The following is a 17500-nucleotide window of genomic DNA, read 5'->3' on the forward strand; positions in this document are numbered from 1 at the left end:
GCCTCTGTGATGCACAGTGTGTGTAATTGATAGGCCCAGTATAAAGGATAGCTCCATTAGGGCTTTGGACACCCAGAGGGGCTCCTCCTGAACAGCTATCCCTGGTATGTGGCTCTAACCTGGGCTAGGATGGAATGGAGCTGGGGCCAGGATGAATGCTGCGATTGATCCTCCTGGAAAAGGGTCTGTGTGTGTGTGTGTGTGTGTGTGTGTGTGTGTGTGTGTGTGTGTGTGTGTGTGTGTGTGTGTGTGTGTGTGTGTGTGTGTGTGTGTGTGTGTGTGTGTGTGTGTGTGTGTGTTCATTCAGGATATGGGGTTGAGAGGACACAACTTTCAACAGCAATGAAGGCTCCCTCTGTTCTCTCCCTCTCTACTTTCTCTGCTTTTTCCCCCTTTTTCTCATCTCTTTTTTGGGTGCCCCTGCTCCAACTCTGGCCGCTTTTACCCTGACCTGCTCTCTCTCTCTTCCCGTGTCCTTCTCTCTCGTTCTCCCTATAGTGTCAGTGACAGGCCTAGTGTAAGCCATGTTGTTACATGCTGATGGTCCCGTTCCAAATAGCTGTGACAATAGAAGCATTTGTCGATACTAGATCATCAGTCGTGACTAGGGTTGCAAAGTTCCGGGAACTTACAATACATTCCCTGGTTTTCCGAAATCCTGGTTAGAGATTTCCCGGAATCAGGAGGGAATAAGCAGGATTTCTGGAAGACCAGGGATTTAAAATGTCGAGACAACAACATTCGGAGCAGGCCTTTGCTGAAGCCTTGGGCTCACCTGACACGGACCCCCCCCCCCCCATCTAGCCATGGTAATGGAGGCTATCATTAAATCTGAACAGACTGGCTAAGGTGGAGTCATTATCCACTGACCTATCCCCACAAATAGCTATTCTCGAGGTCAACATAAAGATCACCGAGGACTTCAACTGCATAGTCTGGAAGATGGCGCAAATATTTACTCCGACAAAGTGGTGACACTGGAAGAGCAAGTCATCCGGCTATCATCCGATGGTCAAACTCACATCCAAGGATGAGGACCTGACAACGTATAGATACAGTTGAAGTCAGACGTTTACATACACTTAGGTTGGAGTCATTAACTCGTTTTTCAACCAATCCACAAATTTCTTGTTAACAAGCTATAGTTTTAGCAAGTCGGGAAGGACATTTACTTTGTGCATGACACAAGTCATTTTTCCAACAATTGTTTGCAGACAGATTATTTCACTTATAATTCACTGTATCGCAATTCCAGTGGGTCAGAAGTTTACATACACTAAGTTGACTGTGTCTTTTAAACAGCGTGGAAAATTCCAGAAAATGATGTCATGACTTTAGAAGCATCTGATAGGCTAATTGACATCATTTGAGTCAATTGGAGGTGTACCTGTGGATGTATTTCAAGGCCTACCTTCAAACTCAGTGCTTCTTTGCTTGACATCATGGGAAAATCAAAAGAAATCAGCCAAGACCTCAGAAAAAAAATGTGTAGACCTCCACAAGTCTGGTTCATCCTTGGGAGCATTTTCCAAATGCCTGTAGGTACCACGTTCATTTGTACAAACAATAGTACGCAAGTATAAACACCATGGGACCACGCAGACATCTTACCGCTCAGGAAGGAGATGCGTTCTGTCTCCTAGAGATGAATGTACTTTGTTTGCGAAAAGTTTAAATCAATCCCGGAACAGCAAAGGACCTTGTGATGATGCTGGAGGAAACAGGTACAAAAGTATCTATATCTACAGTAAAATGAGTGCTATATCAACATAACGTGAAAGGCCACTCAGCAAGGAAGAAGCCACTGCTCCAAAACCGCCATAAAAAAGCCAGACTACGGTTTGCAACTGCACATGGGTACAAAGATCGTACTTTTTGGAGAAATGTCCTCTGGTCTGATGAAACAAAAATATAACTGTTTGGCCATAATGACCATCTTTATGTTTGGAGGAAAAAGGGGAGGCTTGCAAGTCGAAAAACACCATCCCAACCGTGAAGCACGGGGTGGCAGCATCATGTTGTGGGGCTGCTTTTCTGCAGGAAAATCCTGGAACAACAGCACATAAACAAAATAGATTTCACCATGAGGTAGGAAAGTTATGTGGATATATTGAAGCAACATCTCAAGACCAGTCAGCCAGCAAAATGGGTCTTCTAAATGGACAATGACCCCAAGCATACTTCCAAAGTTGTGGCAAAATGGCTTAAGGACACGAAAGTAAAGGTATTGGAGTGGCCATCACAAAGCCCTGACCTCAATCCCATAGAAAATTTGTGTTCAGAACTGAAAATGCGTGTGCGAGCAAGGAGGCCTAGGCAAACCTGACTCAGTTACACCAGCTCTGTCAGGAGGAATGGGACAAAATGTACCCAACTTATTGTGGGAAGCTTGTGGAAGGCTACCCAAAACTTTTGGCCCAAGTCAAACAATTAAAGGCAATTATACCAAATACTAATTGAGTGTATGTAAACTTCTGACCCACTGGGAATGTGATGAAAGAGATAAAAGCTGAAAGAAATAATTCTCTCTACTATTATTCTGACATTTCACATTCTTAGTTCAAGTGTTCAGCAGTCTGATGTCTTGTAGTTAGAAACTGTCTCTCTGTTGGTATCAGACTTCATGCTTCAGTACTGTCTGTCCGATGGTGATGGTGAGGGAGTGAACAGCTCCTGTCTGTCCGATGGTGAGGGAGTGAACAGCTCCTGTCTGTCCGATGGTAGCTCCTGTCTGGATGGTAAGGGAACAGCTGAACACTTCCTGTCTGTCCGATGGTAAGGGAGTGAACAGCTCCTGTCTGTCTGATGGTGAGGGAGTGAACAGCTCCTGTCTGTCCGATGGTAAGGGAGTGAACAGCTCGTGTCTGTCCGATGGTAAGGGAGTGAACAGCTCCTGTCTGTCCGATGGTAAGGGAGTGAACAGCTCCTGTCTGTCCGATGTCTGTAAGGGAGTGAACAGCTCCTGTCTGTCCGATGGTAAGGGAGTGAACAGCTCCTGTCTGTCCGATGGTAAGGGAGTGAACAGCTCCTGTCTGTCCGATGGTAAGGAGTGAACACTTCCTGGCTGTCCGATGGTAAGGGAGTGATGGTGAACAATGGGGAGTGAACAGCTCCTGTCTGTCTGTGATGGTGAGGGAGTGAACAGCTCCTGTCTGTCGATGGTGAGGGAGTGATGTCTGTCCGAAGGGAGTGAACAGCTCCTGTCTGTCGATGGTAAGGAGTGAACATGAACACTTCCTGTCCGATGGGGAGTGAACAGCTCCTGTCTGGATGGTGGGAGTGAACAGCTCCTGTCTGTCTGATGGTAAGGGAGTGTCCCTGTCTGGATGGTGAGGGAGTGAACAGCTCCTGTCAGTGATGGTGAGGGAGTGGGCCATCTGTCCTATGGTCAGCTCCTGTCCACTTCCTGTCTGTCCGATGGTGAGGGAGTGAACCTGAACACTTCCTGCTGTCATGGACGATGGTGACCAATATCTGTCGAACGATGGTGAGGAGTGAACAGCTCCTGTCTGTCCGATGGTGAGGGATGCAACCAGCTCCTGTCTGTCCAGGACGGTCTTGATAGTCTGTCCGATGGTGGTGAACAGCTCCTGTCTGTCTGATGGTTTGGAGAGGACCAGAGTGCAATGCCGATGGTAAGGGAGTGAACACTTCCTTTCTTCAGCCACCTTAGTAGGTAGAGACGCTGTTGTCAATTCTTCTCTGTGTGTGTGTGGCTGTGTGCGTGTGCTGAGCGTGTGTGTGTGCGCGCGTGTGTCTCTCTCTTACCTACACACTCCCCAAACAAGCACACAGACCCCACACACACACACACCCCTTTTCCCCTTTGCAGAAGTTGATCTCATTGAGTTGTCTTAGCTGTCTATGTAGGTGTAAACAGTCGGTCCTGTGTTGACTTTAAGGTTGTGCATCAGTCTGATCCTTTTCTTTTAGACCTTAAAATGACATTGTAATACCTGAAACTCATGTGAATGCACATGCAGGCACAGAAATACAGTATGCACAAGCACACACACACACACCCTACTGATAGATGTGTGATAGGTCATTGTGAACAGCGCTGCTGTGGGGAGAGTGGGTTGTGTTGGTGTAGTGAGCCTAGGGTTGCAAAGAGAGGGTATATTACTAGAAACGTTCTAAGTTTAGCAATAAACTACCAGAATGTTGGTAACGTTCAAGGAATATATGTCATTTTATCATGAGGACGTCTAGTGTCTGTTTTGAATAATTTGTCTTTAATTATCTATGGCCCTCTGTGTGGCCTTACCATCATATATTGAAATAATGATGATAAAAAAAAAAATATTATAGAATGACAAAGCTGTCATACATTATCCTCAATATAAACCGTCAACTTAGTGAATATCATTGGTGTTTTAATGAGGGTTTCAGTATGAAATATCCTTTAAAAAAACAAACATTTTATTTATTTTATTATGTCAATATGTCTTTGTTTGAAATGTTTTGGTGACAAACTGGTGGCGGTTGTGAAAAAAGACGATCGTTGGGAAGAGTTGAAAATAATAAAATAAATACAAAATAAATAATATATGCCATAATAATGCCATTGTTGATTCAAAGCTTTTTTCATTAATTAGGTTAATTCCTCTTAAACCATTATATGGTCTGTCTACTAGAAACTCCTGGAAAATATGGACACAGATATAAAAAATATATACTATATAAATTACCCGATTATCCATTATCAATTGCCATTGATTACTGCTTAATAATCCAAATTACTGATGATTCCGGTAAATTTGGTCAACTTTTACCGGTAGCTTTGGTCAACTTTTACTGGTAGCTTTGGTCAACTTTTACCGGTAGCTTTGGTCAACTTTTACCGGTAGCTTTGGTCAACTTTTACCGGTAGCTTTGGTCAACTTTTACCGGTAGCTTTGGTCAACTTTTACCGGTAGCTTTGGTCAACTTTTACCGGTAGCTTTGGTCAACTTTTACCGGTAGCTTTGGTCAACTTTTACTGGTAGCTTTGGTCAACTTTTACCGGTAGCTTTGGTCAACTTTTACCGGTAGCTTTGCAACCTAAGTGAGCCACACCCTAGGTTCTTGTTGTTGTCCTGAAAAAGGATTCAGTATTCTGTCCAGTATTCTGTTTTCTTCACCCCCCTTTTTGGCCATAGCTGGGGCTAGCTGTTCTCTCTCTCTGGTCTGTGTAACGTTCTGCAGGAAGTAACCGTGGCTGCTGGAGAGTCACACAGGAATGTGTAGCGGGGACCATATCACCACTGGACTGCATAATGCTATGTGCCGTGTGAGAGTATGGGACCTGTTGTGCAATATTGAGTGTGTACCTTAAATAAAAACTAACCAAATCCTGCATGGAAATAGCAACAGTTTACATCCAAATCAAATTGTATTGGTCACATACACATGGTTAGCAGATGTTAATGCGAGTGTAGCGAAATGCTTGTGCTTCTAGTTCCGACAGTGCAGTTAATATCTAACAAGTAATCTTACAATTCCCCAACAACTACCTAATACACACAAATCTAAAGGGGTGAATGAGAATATGTACATATAAATATATAGATGAGCGATGGCCCGAGCGGCATAGGCAAGGTGCAGTAGATGGTATAAAATACAGTATATACATATGATATGAGTAATGTAAGATATGTCAACATTATTAAAGTGGCATTATTTAGAGTGGCCAGTGATTGGGTCTCCATGTAGGCAGCAGCCTCTCTGAGTTAGTGATTGCTGTTTAGCAGTCTGATGGCCTTGAGATAGAAGCTGTTTTTCAGTCTCTCGGTCCCAGAGTTGATGCACTTGTACTGACCTCGCCTTCTGGATGGTAGCGGTGTGAACAGGCAGTGGCTTGGGTGGTTGTTGTCCTTGATGATCTTGTTGGCCTTCCTGTGACATCGGGTGCTGTAGGTGTCATGGAGGGCAGGTAGTTTGCCACTGTGATGTGTTATGCAAACCGCACCACCCTCTGGAGAGTCAACCTTGCGGTTGAGGGCGGGTCAGTTGCCGTACCAGGCAGTGATACAGGATGCTCTCGATTGTGCATCTGTAAAAGTTTGACAGGGTTTTGGGTGACAAGTCAAATTTCTTCAGCCCCCTGAGGTTAAAGAGGTGCTGTTGCGCCTTCTTCACCACACTGTCTGTGTGGGTGGACCATTTCAGTTTGTCTGTGATGTGTACGCCGAGGAACTTAAAACTTTCCACCTTCTCCACTGCTGTCCATTCGATGTGGATAGGGGGGTGCTCCCTCTGCTGTTTCCTGAAGTCCATGATCATCTCCTTTGTTTTGTTGACATTGAGTGAGAGGTTGTTTTCCTGACACCACACTCTGAGTGCCCTCACCTCCTCACTGTAGGCTGTCTCGTCGTTGTTGGTAATCAAGCCCCCTACTGTTGTGTCGTCTGCAAACTTGATGATTGAGTTGGAGGTGTGCATGGCCACGCAGTTGTGGGTGAACAGGGAGCACAAGAGGGGGCTGAGCACGCACCCTTGTGGGGCCCCAGTGTTGAGGGTCAGCGAAGTGGAGATGTTGTTTCCTACCTTCACCACCTGGGGGCGGCCCGTCAGAAAGTCCAGGAGAAAGCACAGGGTGGGGTTGAGACCCAGGGCCTCCAGCTTGATGATGAGCTTGGAGGGTACTATGGTGTTGAGAATGTGCTGTCCTTATTAGGGGGTCGGGGGGCACAGTACGTGTTAGCGGGCCGCGACGGTGGCACTGTATTATCCTCAAAGCAGGCAAGAAGGTGTTTAGTTTGTCTGGAAGAGTGACGTCGGTGTCCGAGAAGTGGAAGGTTTTGTTTTTCTAGTCCGTGATTAACTGTAGACTCTGCCACAAATATTTTGTGTCTGAGCCTTTGAATTGATTCTCCACTTTATCCCTGTACCAACAATTTTGAATGTTTGATTGCCTTGTGGAGGGAATAACTACACTGTTAATATTCAGCCATATTTCCAGACCTCTTTAAATGGTTAAATGTGGTGGTTCGCGCTTTCAGTTTTGAGCGAGTGCCGCCATCCATCCACGGTTTTTGGTTAGGGTAGGTTTTAATAGTCACAGTGGGTACAACATCTCCTATACACTTCCTCGGAGTCTGCGTATAGATCGATGTTGTTCTCTGAGGCTGACCGGAACATATCCCAGTCCGTGTGATCAAAACAATCTTGAAGCGTGAATTCTGATTGGTCAGACCAGAGTTGAATGGTTCTAGTCACTGAAAACATCCTGTTTGAGTTTCTGCCTATAAGACGGTAGGAAAAAGATGGCGTTGTGGTCAGAATTGCCGAAGTGAGGGCGGAAGAAGGCTTTGTATGTATTGCGGATGTTAGAGTAGCAGTGATCAATCTTTTACTCCCGCGAGTACTGCAGTCAATATGCTGATAGAATTTAGGTAGCCTTGTTCTAAAATTTGCTTTGTTAAAATCCCCAGCTACAATAAATGCAGCCTCAGGATATATGTTTTCCAGTTTACATAGAGTCCAGTGAAGTTCCTTGAGGCCTCTATTGGGAGGTAATATGGCCGGCATTTGATTGTAAGGAATTCTAGGTCGGGTGAGCAGAAGGACTTGAGTACCTGTATGTTGTTATGATTACACCATGAGTCGTTAATCATGAAGCATACACCCCCATCCTTCCTCTTCCCAGAGAGGTGTTTATCTCTGTCTGCGCGATGCATGGAGAAGCCCAGTGGCTGAACCAATTCCGACAACATATCCCAAGAGAGCCATGTTTCCGTGAAACAGAGAATGTTACAATCTCTGATGTCTCTCTGGAAGGTAACTCTTTCTCGGATGTAGTCTACGTTGTTGTCAAGAGACTGGACATTGACTAGTAGTATACTCGGGAGTCTGACTAGGAGGCCGCTCCTTCTGCGGCGCCGTTGTTTTGGGTCGGCTTCTGGGATTAGATCCGTTGTCCTGGGTGATAGTCCAAACAAAGGATCCGCTCCGGGAAAGTCGTATTCCTGGTCGTAATGTTGGTAAATTGACGTTGCTCTTATATCCAATAGTTCTTCTCGGCTGTATGTAATAAGACTTAAGATTTCCTGGCGTAACAATGTAAGAAATAATACATTAAAAAAATGAAATACTGCATAGTTTCATAAGGACTCGAAGAGAGGCGACCATCTCTGCCGTCGCCATTTTGTCATACTTGAATATAAAGACGATCTAGGAAGATTGAATGCTAGGCTGCAGTGAGGGCAGAGTGAAGCTTAAAGAAGAAGTTAGCTATTTTTACAATTAAATCTCTATTTTTAATGTAAATGGAATGTTATAGAAGGGTCCAGACACTTTTTTAGCAACTTCACTTGTTTTTGTGAAACTTACCCTAACCAGCGATTCATTTCCTCATCCTCAGTGTGCAGTATGGGGATCTGAAAAAACATGAACAAAGGCTCCAAAAACTTCCAAATATGTCCTTTTAGAAACGGAAATACTCTCAGTATAGTGATACAGGTCTTTAGATGTTGTACACGATGTGTCATTCCAAACTTTATCCGCAACATTCCATTTTATGCGACTCGAGCTGTTTCCTCTATCTAACTGTTCCATTCTCCATGTAGCCTGCTGCTAGAATGGACGGAGCGGTATTGCTTGTGTCGTAACAAAATGGAGTATAGCATTGCTGATAAAGTTCTAAAGGACACAGTTTCATGTGTACATCTAAAGACCCGCATCACTGTACTGAGAGTGTTTACGTTTTTTTAAATGACGTACACTATGCATACTACATAACAAGGATATACTACATGAGCCTCCATACTACATAACAAGGATAAGAAAGTGAATTGCTGGTTGAGGTAAGTTTCTCAAACACAAGTGAAATCACAAAAGTTTCTGGACCCTTCTATAACATGCCATTTACATCAAAAATAAAGATTTGGTCATTAAAAAGCTAAATTCTTATTTAATGCTAGGCTAGCAGGGAGAGCCGATTGTAGCTGAATGTTAGGCTGGCAGTGAGGGCAGATTGTAGCTGAATGTTAGGCTGGCAGTGAGGGTAGATTGTAGCTGAATGTTAGGCTAGCAGTGAGGGCAGATTGAAGCTGAATGTTATGCTAGCAGAGAGGGCAGATTGAAGCTGAGTGTTAGGCTAGCAGTGAGGGCAGATTGAAGCTGAATGTTATGCTAGCAGTGAGGGCAGATTGAAGCTGAATGTTAGGCTAGCAGTGAGGGCAGATTGAAGCTGAATGTTATGCTAGCAGTGAGGGCAGATTGAAGCTGAATGTTATGCTAGCAGTGAGGGCAGATTGAAGCTGAATGTTATGCTAGCAGTGAGGGCAGATTGAAGCTGAATGTTAGGCGAGCAGTGAGGGCAGATTGAAGCTGAATGTTAGGCTAGCAGTGAGGGCAGATTGAAGCTGAATGTTATGCTAGCAGAGAGGGCAGATTGAAGCTGAGTGTTAGGCTAGCAGTGAGGGCAGATTGAAGCTGAATGTTAGGCGAGCAGTGAGGGCAGATTGAAGCTGAATGTTAGGCTAGCAGTGAGGGCAGATTGAAGCTGAATGTTATGCTAGCAGAGAGGGCAGATTGAAGCTGAGTGTTAGGCTAGCAGTGAGGGCAGATTGAAGCTGAATGTTGTGCTAGCAGTGAGGGCAGATTGAAGCTGAATGTTAGGCGAGCAGTGAGGGCAGATTGAAGCTGAATGTTAGGCTAGCAGTGAGGGCAGATTGAAGCTGAATGTTATGCTAGCAGAGAGGGCAGATTGAAGCTGAGTGTTAGGCTAGCAGTGAGGGCAGATTGAAGCTGAATGTTATGCTAGCAGTGAGGGCAGATTGAAGCTGAATGTTAGGCTAGCAGTGAGGGCAGATTGAAGCTGAATGTTATGCTAGCAGTGAGGGCAGATTGAAGCTGAATGTTATGCTAGCAGTGAGGGCAGATTGAAGCTGAATGTTAGGCGAGCAGTGAGGGCAGATTGAAGCTGAATGTTAGGCTAGCAGTGAGGGCAGATTGAAGCTGAATGTTATGCTAGCAGAGAGGGCAGATTGAAGCTGAGTGTTAGGCTAGCAGTGAGGGCAGATTGAAGCTGAATGTTAGGCGAGCAGTGAGGGCAGATTGAAGCTGAATGTTAGGCTAGCAGTGAGGGCAGATTGAAGCTGAATGTTATGCTAGCAGAGAGGGCAGATTGAAGCTGAGTGTTAGGCTAGCAGTGAGGGCAGATTGAAGCTGAATGTTAGGCTAGCAGTGAGGGCAGATTGAAGCTGAATGTTATGCTAGCAGATTGAAGCTGAGTGTTAGGCTAGCAGTGAGGGCAGATTGAAGCTGAATGTTATGCTAGCAGTGAGGGCAGATTGAAGCTGAATGTTAGGCGAGCAGTGAGGGCAGATTGAAGCTGAATGTTAGGCGAGCAGTAAGGGCAGATTGAAGCTGAATGTTAGGCGAGCAGTGAGGGCAGATTGAAGCTGAATGTTAGGCTAGCAGTGAGGGCAGATTGAAGCTGAATGTTGTGCTAGCAGTGAGGGCAGATTGAAGCTGAGTGTTAGGCTAGTGTTAGGCTAGCAGTGAGGGCAGATTAAAGCTGAATGTTATGCTAGCAGTGAGGGCAGATTGAAGCTGAATGTTAGGCGAGCAGTGAGGGCAGATTGAAGCTGAATGTTAGGCGAGCAGTGAGGGAAGATTGAAGCTGAATGTTAGGCGAGCAGTGAGGGCAGATTGTAGCTGAATGTAAAATTTGATTTGATTTGATTTGACATCTGTCCCAGCAAGCAGGCTGGGCCTCTCTGTACCCGCTATACTACGTAGTTACCAGTGATTGGGATTTGACCCGTGGGTTAGCAGTGTGTTTGAAACTGATACGTGACAGGACAGAGTCAGGCTGATCACACGGCTGATACACACACAGCCGCAATACCACCTTCTGAAAAAACACACCACACACATACCATCTTGTCACGCTCTGGTTCTCAGTTAAGACTTCAAACACCTCATAGACAATACCCCAGCAGGCGTTCAGGGAGTTAGCTGGTCTCATATCTGCCTTCCCCTATTTACCCGGATTAGACGTGTGTGTTTGTGCATGCGCGCTCTATGGTGGAAAAGGATTAACTCTGCCAGTCACTGGGATTAATACAGATATTTTGATATGCTACCCTTACCTGGAGGGTACAACACACCTGCCCTGGGCTACACAGGTGTGTGTGTGTGTGTGTGTATGCTTGCGTGGATTGCTTGCGTGTGTGAAGATCAGGGGCTAGCAGCACTCCAGTCAGGCATCAGTCAGCCCACCTGCTCACACACACACACGCCTCGCACTGGCCATTATTAAATAGGACCTTATTAAACAGCACTGGCCCTTATTAAATAGGACCTTATTAAACAGCACTGGCCCTTATTAAATAGGACCTTATTAAACAGGACTGGCCCTTATTAAACAGGACTGGCCCTTATTAAACAAGACCTTATTAAACAGGACCTTATTAAACAGGACTGGCCCTTATTAAACAGGACCTTATTAAACAGGACTGGCCCTTATTAAACAGGACCTTATTAAACAGGACTGGCCCTTATTAAACAGGACCTTATTAAACAGGACTGGCCCTTATTAAACAGGATATTATTAAACAGGACTGGCCCTTATTAAACAAGACCTTATTAAACAGGACCTTATTAAACAGGACCTTATTAAACAGGACTGGCCCTTATTAAACAGGACCTTATTAAACAGGACTGGCCCTTATTAAACAAGACCTTATTAAACAGGACCTTATTAAACAGGACTGGCCCTTATTAAACAGGATATTATTAAACAGGACTGGCCCTTATTAAACAAGACCTTATTAAACAGGACTGGCCCTTATTAAACAAGACCTTATTAAACAGGACTGGCCCTTATTAAACATGACCTTATTAAACAGGACTGGCCCTTATTAAACAGGACCTTATTAAACAGGACTGGCCCTTATTAAACAGGACCTCATTAAACAGGACTGGCCCTTATTAAACAAGACATTTACATTACATTTAAGTCATTTAGCAGACGCTCTTATCCAGAGCGACTTACAAATTGGTGAATTCACCTTCTGACATCCAGTGGAACAGCCACTTTACAATAGTGTATTTAAATCATTAATGAGAAGGATTACTTATCTTATCCTAGGTATTCCTTGAAGAGGTGGGGTTTCAGGTGTCTCCGGAAGGTGGTGATTAAACAGCTGTCCTGGCTCGTGAGGGAGTTTGTTCCACCAACAGGACGAACAGTTTTGACTGGGCTAAACTGACTTCCTCAATGGTAGGGAGGCGAGCAGGCCAAGGTGGATGACGCAGTGCCCTTGCTTGGGTGTAGGGCCTGATCAGAGCCTGGAGGACGGTGGTTCCCCTCACAGCTTAGGCAAGCACCATGGTCTTGTAGCGGAACAGCTTCAACTGGAAGCCAGTGGAGAAGCGGAGGACCTTACGTTAGAACTTGGGAAGGTTGAACACCAGACGGGCTAAACAGTTCTGGATGAGTTGTAGGGGTTTAATGGCACAGGCAGGGAGCCCAGCCAACAGCGAGTTGCAGTAATCCAGACGGGAGATGACAAGTGCCTGACCTTATTAAACAGGACTGGCCCTTATTAAACAAGACCTTATTAAACAGGACTGGCCCTTATTAAACATGACCTTATTAAACAGGACTGGCCCTTATTAAACAGGACCTTATTAAACAGGACTGGCCCTTATTAAACAGGACCTTATTAAACATGACCTTATTAAACAGGACCTTATTAAACATGACCTTATTAAACAGGACCTTATGAAACAGGACTGGCCCTTATTAAACAAGACCTTATTAAACAGGACTGGCCCTTATTAAACAAGACCTTATGAAACAGGACTGGCCCTTATTAAACAGGACCTTTAATACCTTTAATTTAGGATGAATGTTGTACACATTGGCTCTGATCTCGGTTGTATTTTTCCTTTTAGAATAATGGCAACAGTGGTTCACTGTTTCTCGCTCCCTCTCTTCTTTCCCCAGGCTGAAGGAGATAGACATGAGTGAATATGATGCATCGACATACGAGCGTTTCTCTGGAAACGTCAGAAGACAGGTCCAGTCCCTGCGCATCATTCTGGACAGCTTACAGGTAACAACACACACGATATGTCCCAGAATACTGTTCCCATGTTGGTAATACCAGTCCTCAGTGGGTTAGAACTAGTGCAAACTGTGCGCACCTTGGGTGGGAAATAGGTAGAGAATCAGACTGTATTAACATTTTGGTGACATTAAGATAGCCACCATGTGACATGAGCACAGTCACCCCATACTGTATGTGTGAAAATAATAGGAAGGAGTGGGCACTGGCCCTAACGAGCACTCTGATTGGTTGTCCAGCTGAGGGCCCCTGGACAAGGGGTGTGGCCAAATCTCAGGAATGTGATTCTGTCTTTTTATCTTTTCCTGGGAGAGGTGAGTAGCTGTACGTGTGTAATTGTGTTTGTGTTTGTGGGTATGGGTGTGAGAAGAGTGGGATTTTTTTTGGTACTTGACAATGATTACAGAGTATGAGGCCAAACTCATGCTCCAGGGTTGTGTGTGTGTGTGTGTGTGTGTGTGTGTGTGTGTGTGTGTGTGTGTGTGTGTGTGTGTGTGTGTGTGTGTGTGTGTGTGTGTGTGTGTGTGTGTGTGTGTGTGTGTGTGTGTGTGTGTGTGTGTGTGTGTGTGTGTGTGTGTGTGTGTAAACATTTTACTATACTTGTGAGTACCAAAAGTCCTCACAAGAATAGTAAAGCAACAAAAAAAGTGAGGACATTTTTCCAGTCCGCACTTGTAAAAAGGCTATTTTAGGGGTTTGGGTTAGAATTAGGGTTAAGGTTAGGGAAAATCTGATTTTGAGTTGTTGGACACCAAAAAGTCCTCGCAAGTATATATAGTGCATGCGTGCACTCCACGCCAGGTGGAGCTGGACTGGGCTGGGCTGGACTAGGATGTTGTGGGCTTGGAGTGTGCATAGGCTACATAGTGTGCATTATGTGATAACTTATAATGTATCTCATATCACTCTCTCTCTCTGTGTGTCTGTGTCTATGTGTGTGTGTGTGTGGTAGCATTAGCTGATAACATCCTCTACTGTGTCTGCTTGAGCTTGTCAGGTCTGTGTAGAATCTAAAGCACGTGTGTAAACAGTGACCCGTCCTGCTGTTACATGTTATGGACCATTTAGGGAGCCATCTACCCGTATTCAATATCACCTTTTTCTGACTATCATACTTAGTCTTTCTTTGTTTGCGCTGTCAAATGCACAGAGAAATATTTGCATTTGTGGTTCCACAAAAATATTGGAGGTTTTTAAGTAATCTCCTAAACAGTAGTGATGAAACACCCTGAGCCTTCTGATCACTGAGGGTCAGTTTCCCAAACTCAGACTCAGCCTCTTCCTGGACTAAAAACACATTCAAAGATCCTCCATGCTTTTCAAGAGTAGGCTTAATTTGAGTTCAGGATACTGGCCCCTAGATTGTTCTGATTGTTTGGGAATTAGTCTATCCCTATCAGAGTTGATTAGTGGGTGATATGTTGACAGTGTTTCTCTTTCTGTGTCCCCAGGCCAAAGGGAAGGAGCGTCAGTGGTTGAAGAATCAGTCACTGGGAGAGCTGGATGATGCTAAGATCATAGATGGACTGACGGGAGAGAAGGCTATCTACAAACGCAGAGGAGAGCTGGATCCAGAGGTGTGTGTGTGTGTGTGCGTGCGCGGGTGGGCATAGTTGGACTCCTGTGGTGTGTGCGATTATTATAATTGCAAATCTATGGTCTCGATCACACACATTCTCGCACACAACTAGCCATTAACCACACACACAATGTTCCCACGCTAAGACATCCCACCCATACGCACGTGCACCCAAACAAACACATACTCACGAAACAAAATACACATGTTTTAATCTCATTTAGCTCCAAGTGTTGAATATTTTTGGTCGGTCTAGAGAAGACAGCCGTCTATGGTGACATAAGGAACAAAAGAAAATGTTTCTCCCACTATTAAATCAGTTATTTCTAGGTAATGTAATTGAGCAATGCCATTTTCCGTGGATGTCCACTTGAAGTGATGACCAGTTTTCTGAATGAATGAGTTTCCCCTAGTGTTTATTTGCTGATGTTAAGAAGAATGATTAAGATAATGTGCTTCAGCTTGTCTCTGTGAAAAGTTGTTTTCCAGAATATTGTAGTAGGGATTCTGACTTAAAACATCGTTTTTTTGTTTGTCAAATTATTCTGTTCCAGTTCTATAATGAAGCAATTCCCCTGTAATATTCCATCCTATAGGAAGTGTGTGTATAATTAAGCAATAAGGCACCTCGGGGGTTTATGGTATATGGCCAATATACCAAGGCTAAGGGTAGTTCTTAAGCACGACGCAACACGGAGTGCCTGGATAGAGCCCTTAGCTGTGGTATATTGGCCATATACCACAACCCCCTGAGCTGCCTTATTGCTATTATAAACTGGTTACCAACGTAGTTAGAGCAATAAAAATAAATATTTTGTCATAAACGTGGTATACGTTTTGATATACCACGGCTTTTGGCCAATCAGCGTTCAGGGCTCGAACCACCCAGTTTATAATATCTGTTTAACCCTCTGTGTTCTGTTTCGTGTGTTCGTCTGTGTGTGTGTGTATAGCTGGGCAGCCCGCAGCAGAAGCCAAAGCGTCTGCGTGTGTTAGCTGACGTGTCAGGGAGCATGTACCGTTTCAACGGGGTGGATGGCAGGCTGGAGAGATCCATGGAAGCTGTGTGTATGGTGATGGAAGCCCTGGAGAGCTACGAACAGAAGATCAAGGTGAGATACACACACACACACATGCAGTAGTTGCCCGTCAGTACAAAACTAGGATCAGCTTTGATAACATCTTCGAGTGGCTATTTTGATGACACATTGACAGACAGGATATGTGTTGGTTTGTCCAGACTACAATATCAGTGAAGTATAGTCACCTTTCACAGGGGAGGGAGGGAGGTAGGGATGGTCAAATAGAGGAGAGGAGAGAGGGAAAGGGGGAGTGAAATGGGTAGCGAGAGGGAGGGAGCGATAGTTTCTGTGTCAGACGTGTGTGGGGAGGGGTGGAGTGGCAGACTTCATGGCCCCACAGCGTTCTCCTCTACACCACTTGACCTACTGCTCACATATCAGTGTTACACACACGTGCGTAGCCCGCCTGCATCTGAAAACACACACCTGTGCTCTACACTCTGACAGGTGCCACCTGCTCATACACATCTAGGATAAGACGTGCGGACGCGCGTACACAGACACACGCGCACACATACTAACACACACGCCAGCCTGTATGCAAGTTCTAAAAGAGAGGACACTTGATGACTTCAGTGTTGTATTCCAGAGCATCATAAGGTCATGTTTAGAAGAAGCTAAGGCCCTGTTTAGACAACATCACACACACACACACACACACACACACACACACACACACACACACACACACACACACACACACACACACACACACACACACACACACACATACATACATACATACAGTGCCTTGCGAAAGTATTCGGCCCCCTTGAACTTTGCGACCTTTTGCCACATTTCAGGCTTCAAACATAAAGATAGAAAACTGTATTTTTTTGTGAAGAATCAACAACAAGTGGGACACAATCATGAAGTGGAACGACATTTATTGGATATTTCAAACTTTTTTAACAAATAAAAAACTGAAAAATTGGGCATGCAAAATTATTCAGCCCCCTTAAGTTAATACTTTGTAGCCCCACCTTTTGCTGCGATTACAGCTGTAAGTCGCTTGGGGTATGTCTCTATCAGTTTTGCACATCGAGAGACTGAAATTTTTTCCCATTCCTCCTTGCAAAACAGCTCGAGCTCAGTGAGGTGGGATGGAGAGCATTTGTGAACAGCAGTTTTCAGTTCTTTCCACAGATTCTCGATTGGATTCAGGTCTGGACTTTGACTTGGCCATTCTAACACCTGGATATGTTTATTTTTGAACCATTCCATTGTAGATTTTGCTTTATGTTTTGGATCATTGTCTTGTTGGAAGACAAATCTCCGTCCCAGTCTCAGGTCTTTTGCAGTCTCCATCAGGTTTTCTTCCAGAATGGTCCTGTATTTGGCTCCATCCATCTTCCCATCAATTTTAACCATCTTCCCTGTCCTGCTGAAGAAAAGCAGGCCCAAACCATGATGCTGCCACCACCATGTTTGACAGTGGGTATGGTGTGTTTAGGGTGATGAGCTGTGTTGCTTTTACGCCAAACATAACGTTTTGCATTGTTGCCAAAAAGTTCAATTTTGGTTTCATCTGACCAGAGCACCTTCTTCCACATGTTTGGTGTGTCTCCCAGGTGGCTTGTGGCAAACTTTAAACAACATTTTATGGATATCCTTAAGAAATGGCTTTCTTCTTGCCACTCTTCCATAAAGGCCAGATTTGTGCAATATACGACTGATTGTTGTCCTATGGACAGAGTCTCCCACCTCAGCTGTAGATCTCTGCAGTTCATCCAGAGTGATCATGGGCCTCTTGGCTGCATCTCTGATCAGTCTTA

The 17500-nt window shown here is 44.6% G+C and overlaps 1 protein-coding gene across 1 annotated transcript in view; it reads left to right on the forward strand.

The window, feature by feature from the left end:
* Positions 1 to 17500, forward strand: part of vwa8 (von Willebrand factor A domain containing 8) — a 110933-nt gene that overhangs the window by 84985 nt on the left and 8448 nt on the right. Inside the window, 3 exon segments of the mRNA XM_064976148.1 lie at positions 12944 to 13052; positions 14516 to 14641; positions 15597 to 15755. Of these exon segments, the coding sequence (XP_064832220.1) occupies positions 12944 to 13052; positions 14516 to 14641; positions 15597 to 15755 (394 nt within the window).

Source organism: Oncorhynchus masou, chromosome 10, assembly GCF_036934945.1.
Source record: "Oncorhynchus masou masou isolate Uvic2021 chromosome 10, UVic_Omas_1.1, whole genome shotgun sequence".
Taxonomy (NCBI): Eukaryota; Metazoa; Chordata; class Actinopteri; order Salmoniformes; family Salmonidae; genus Oncorhynchus; species Oncorhynchus masou.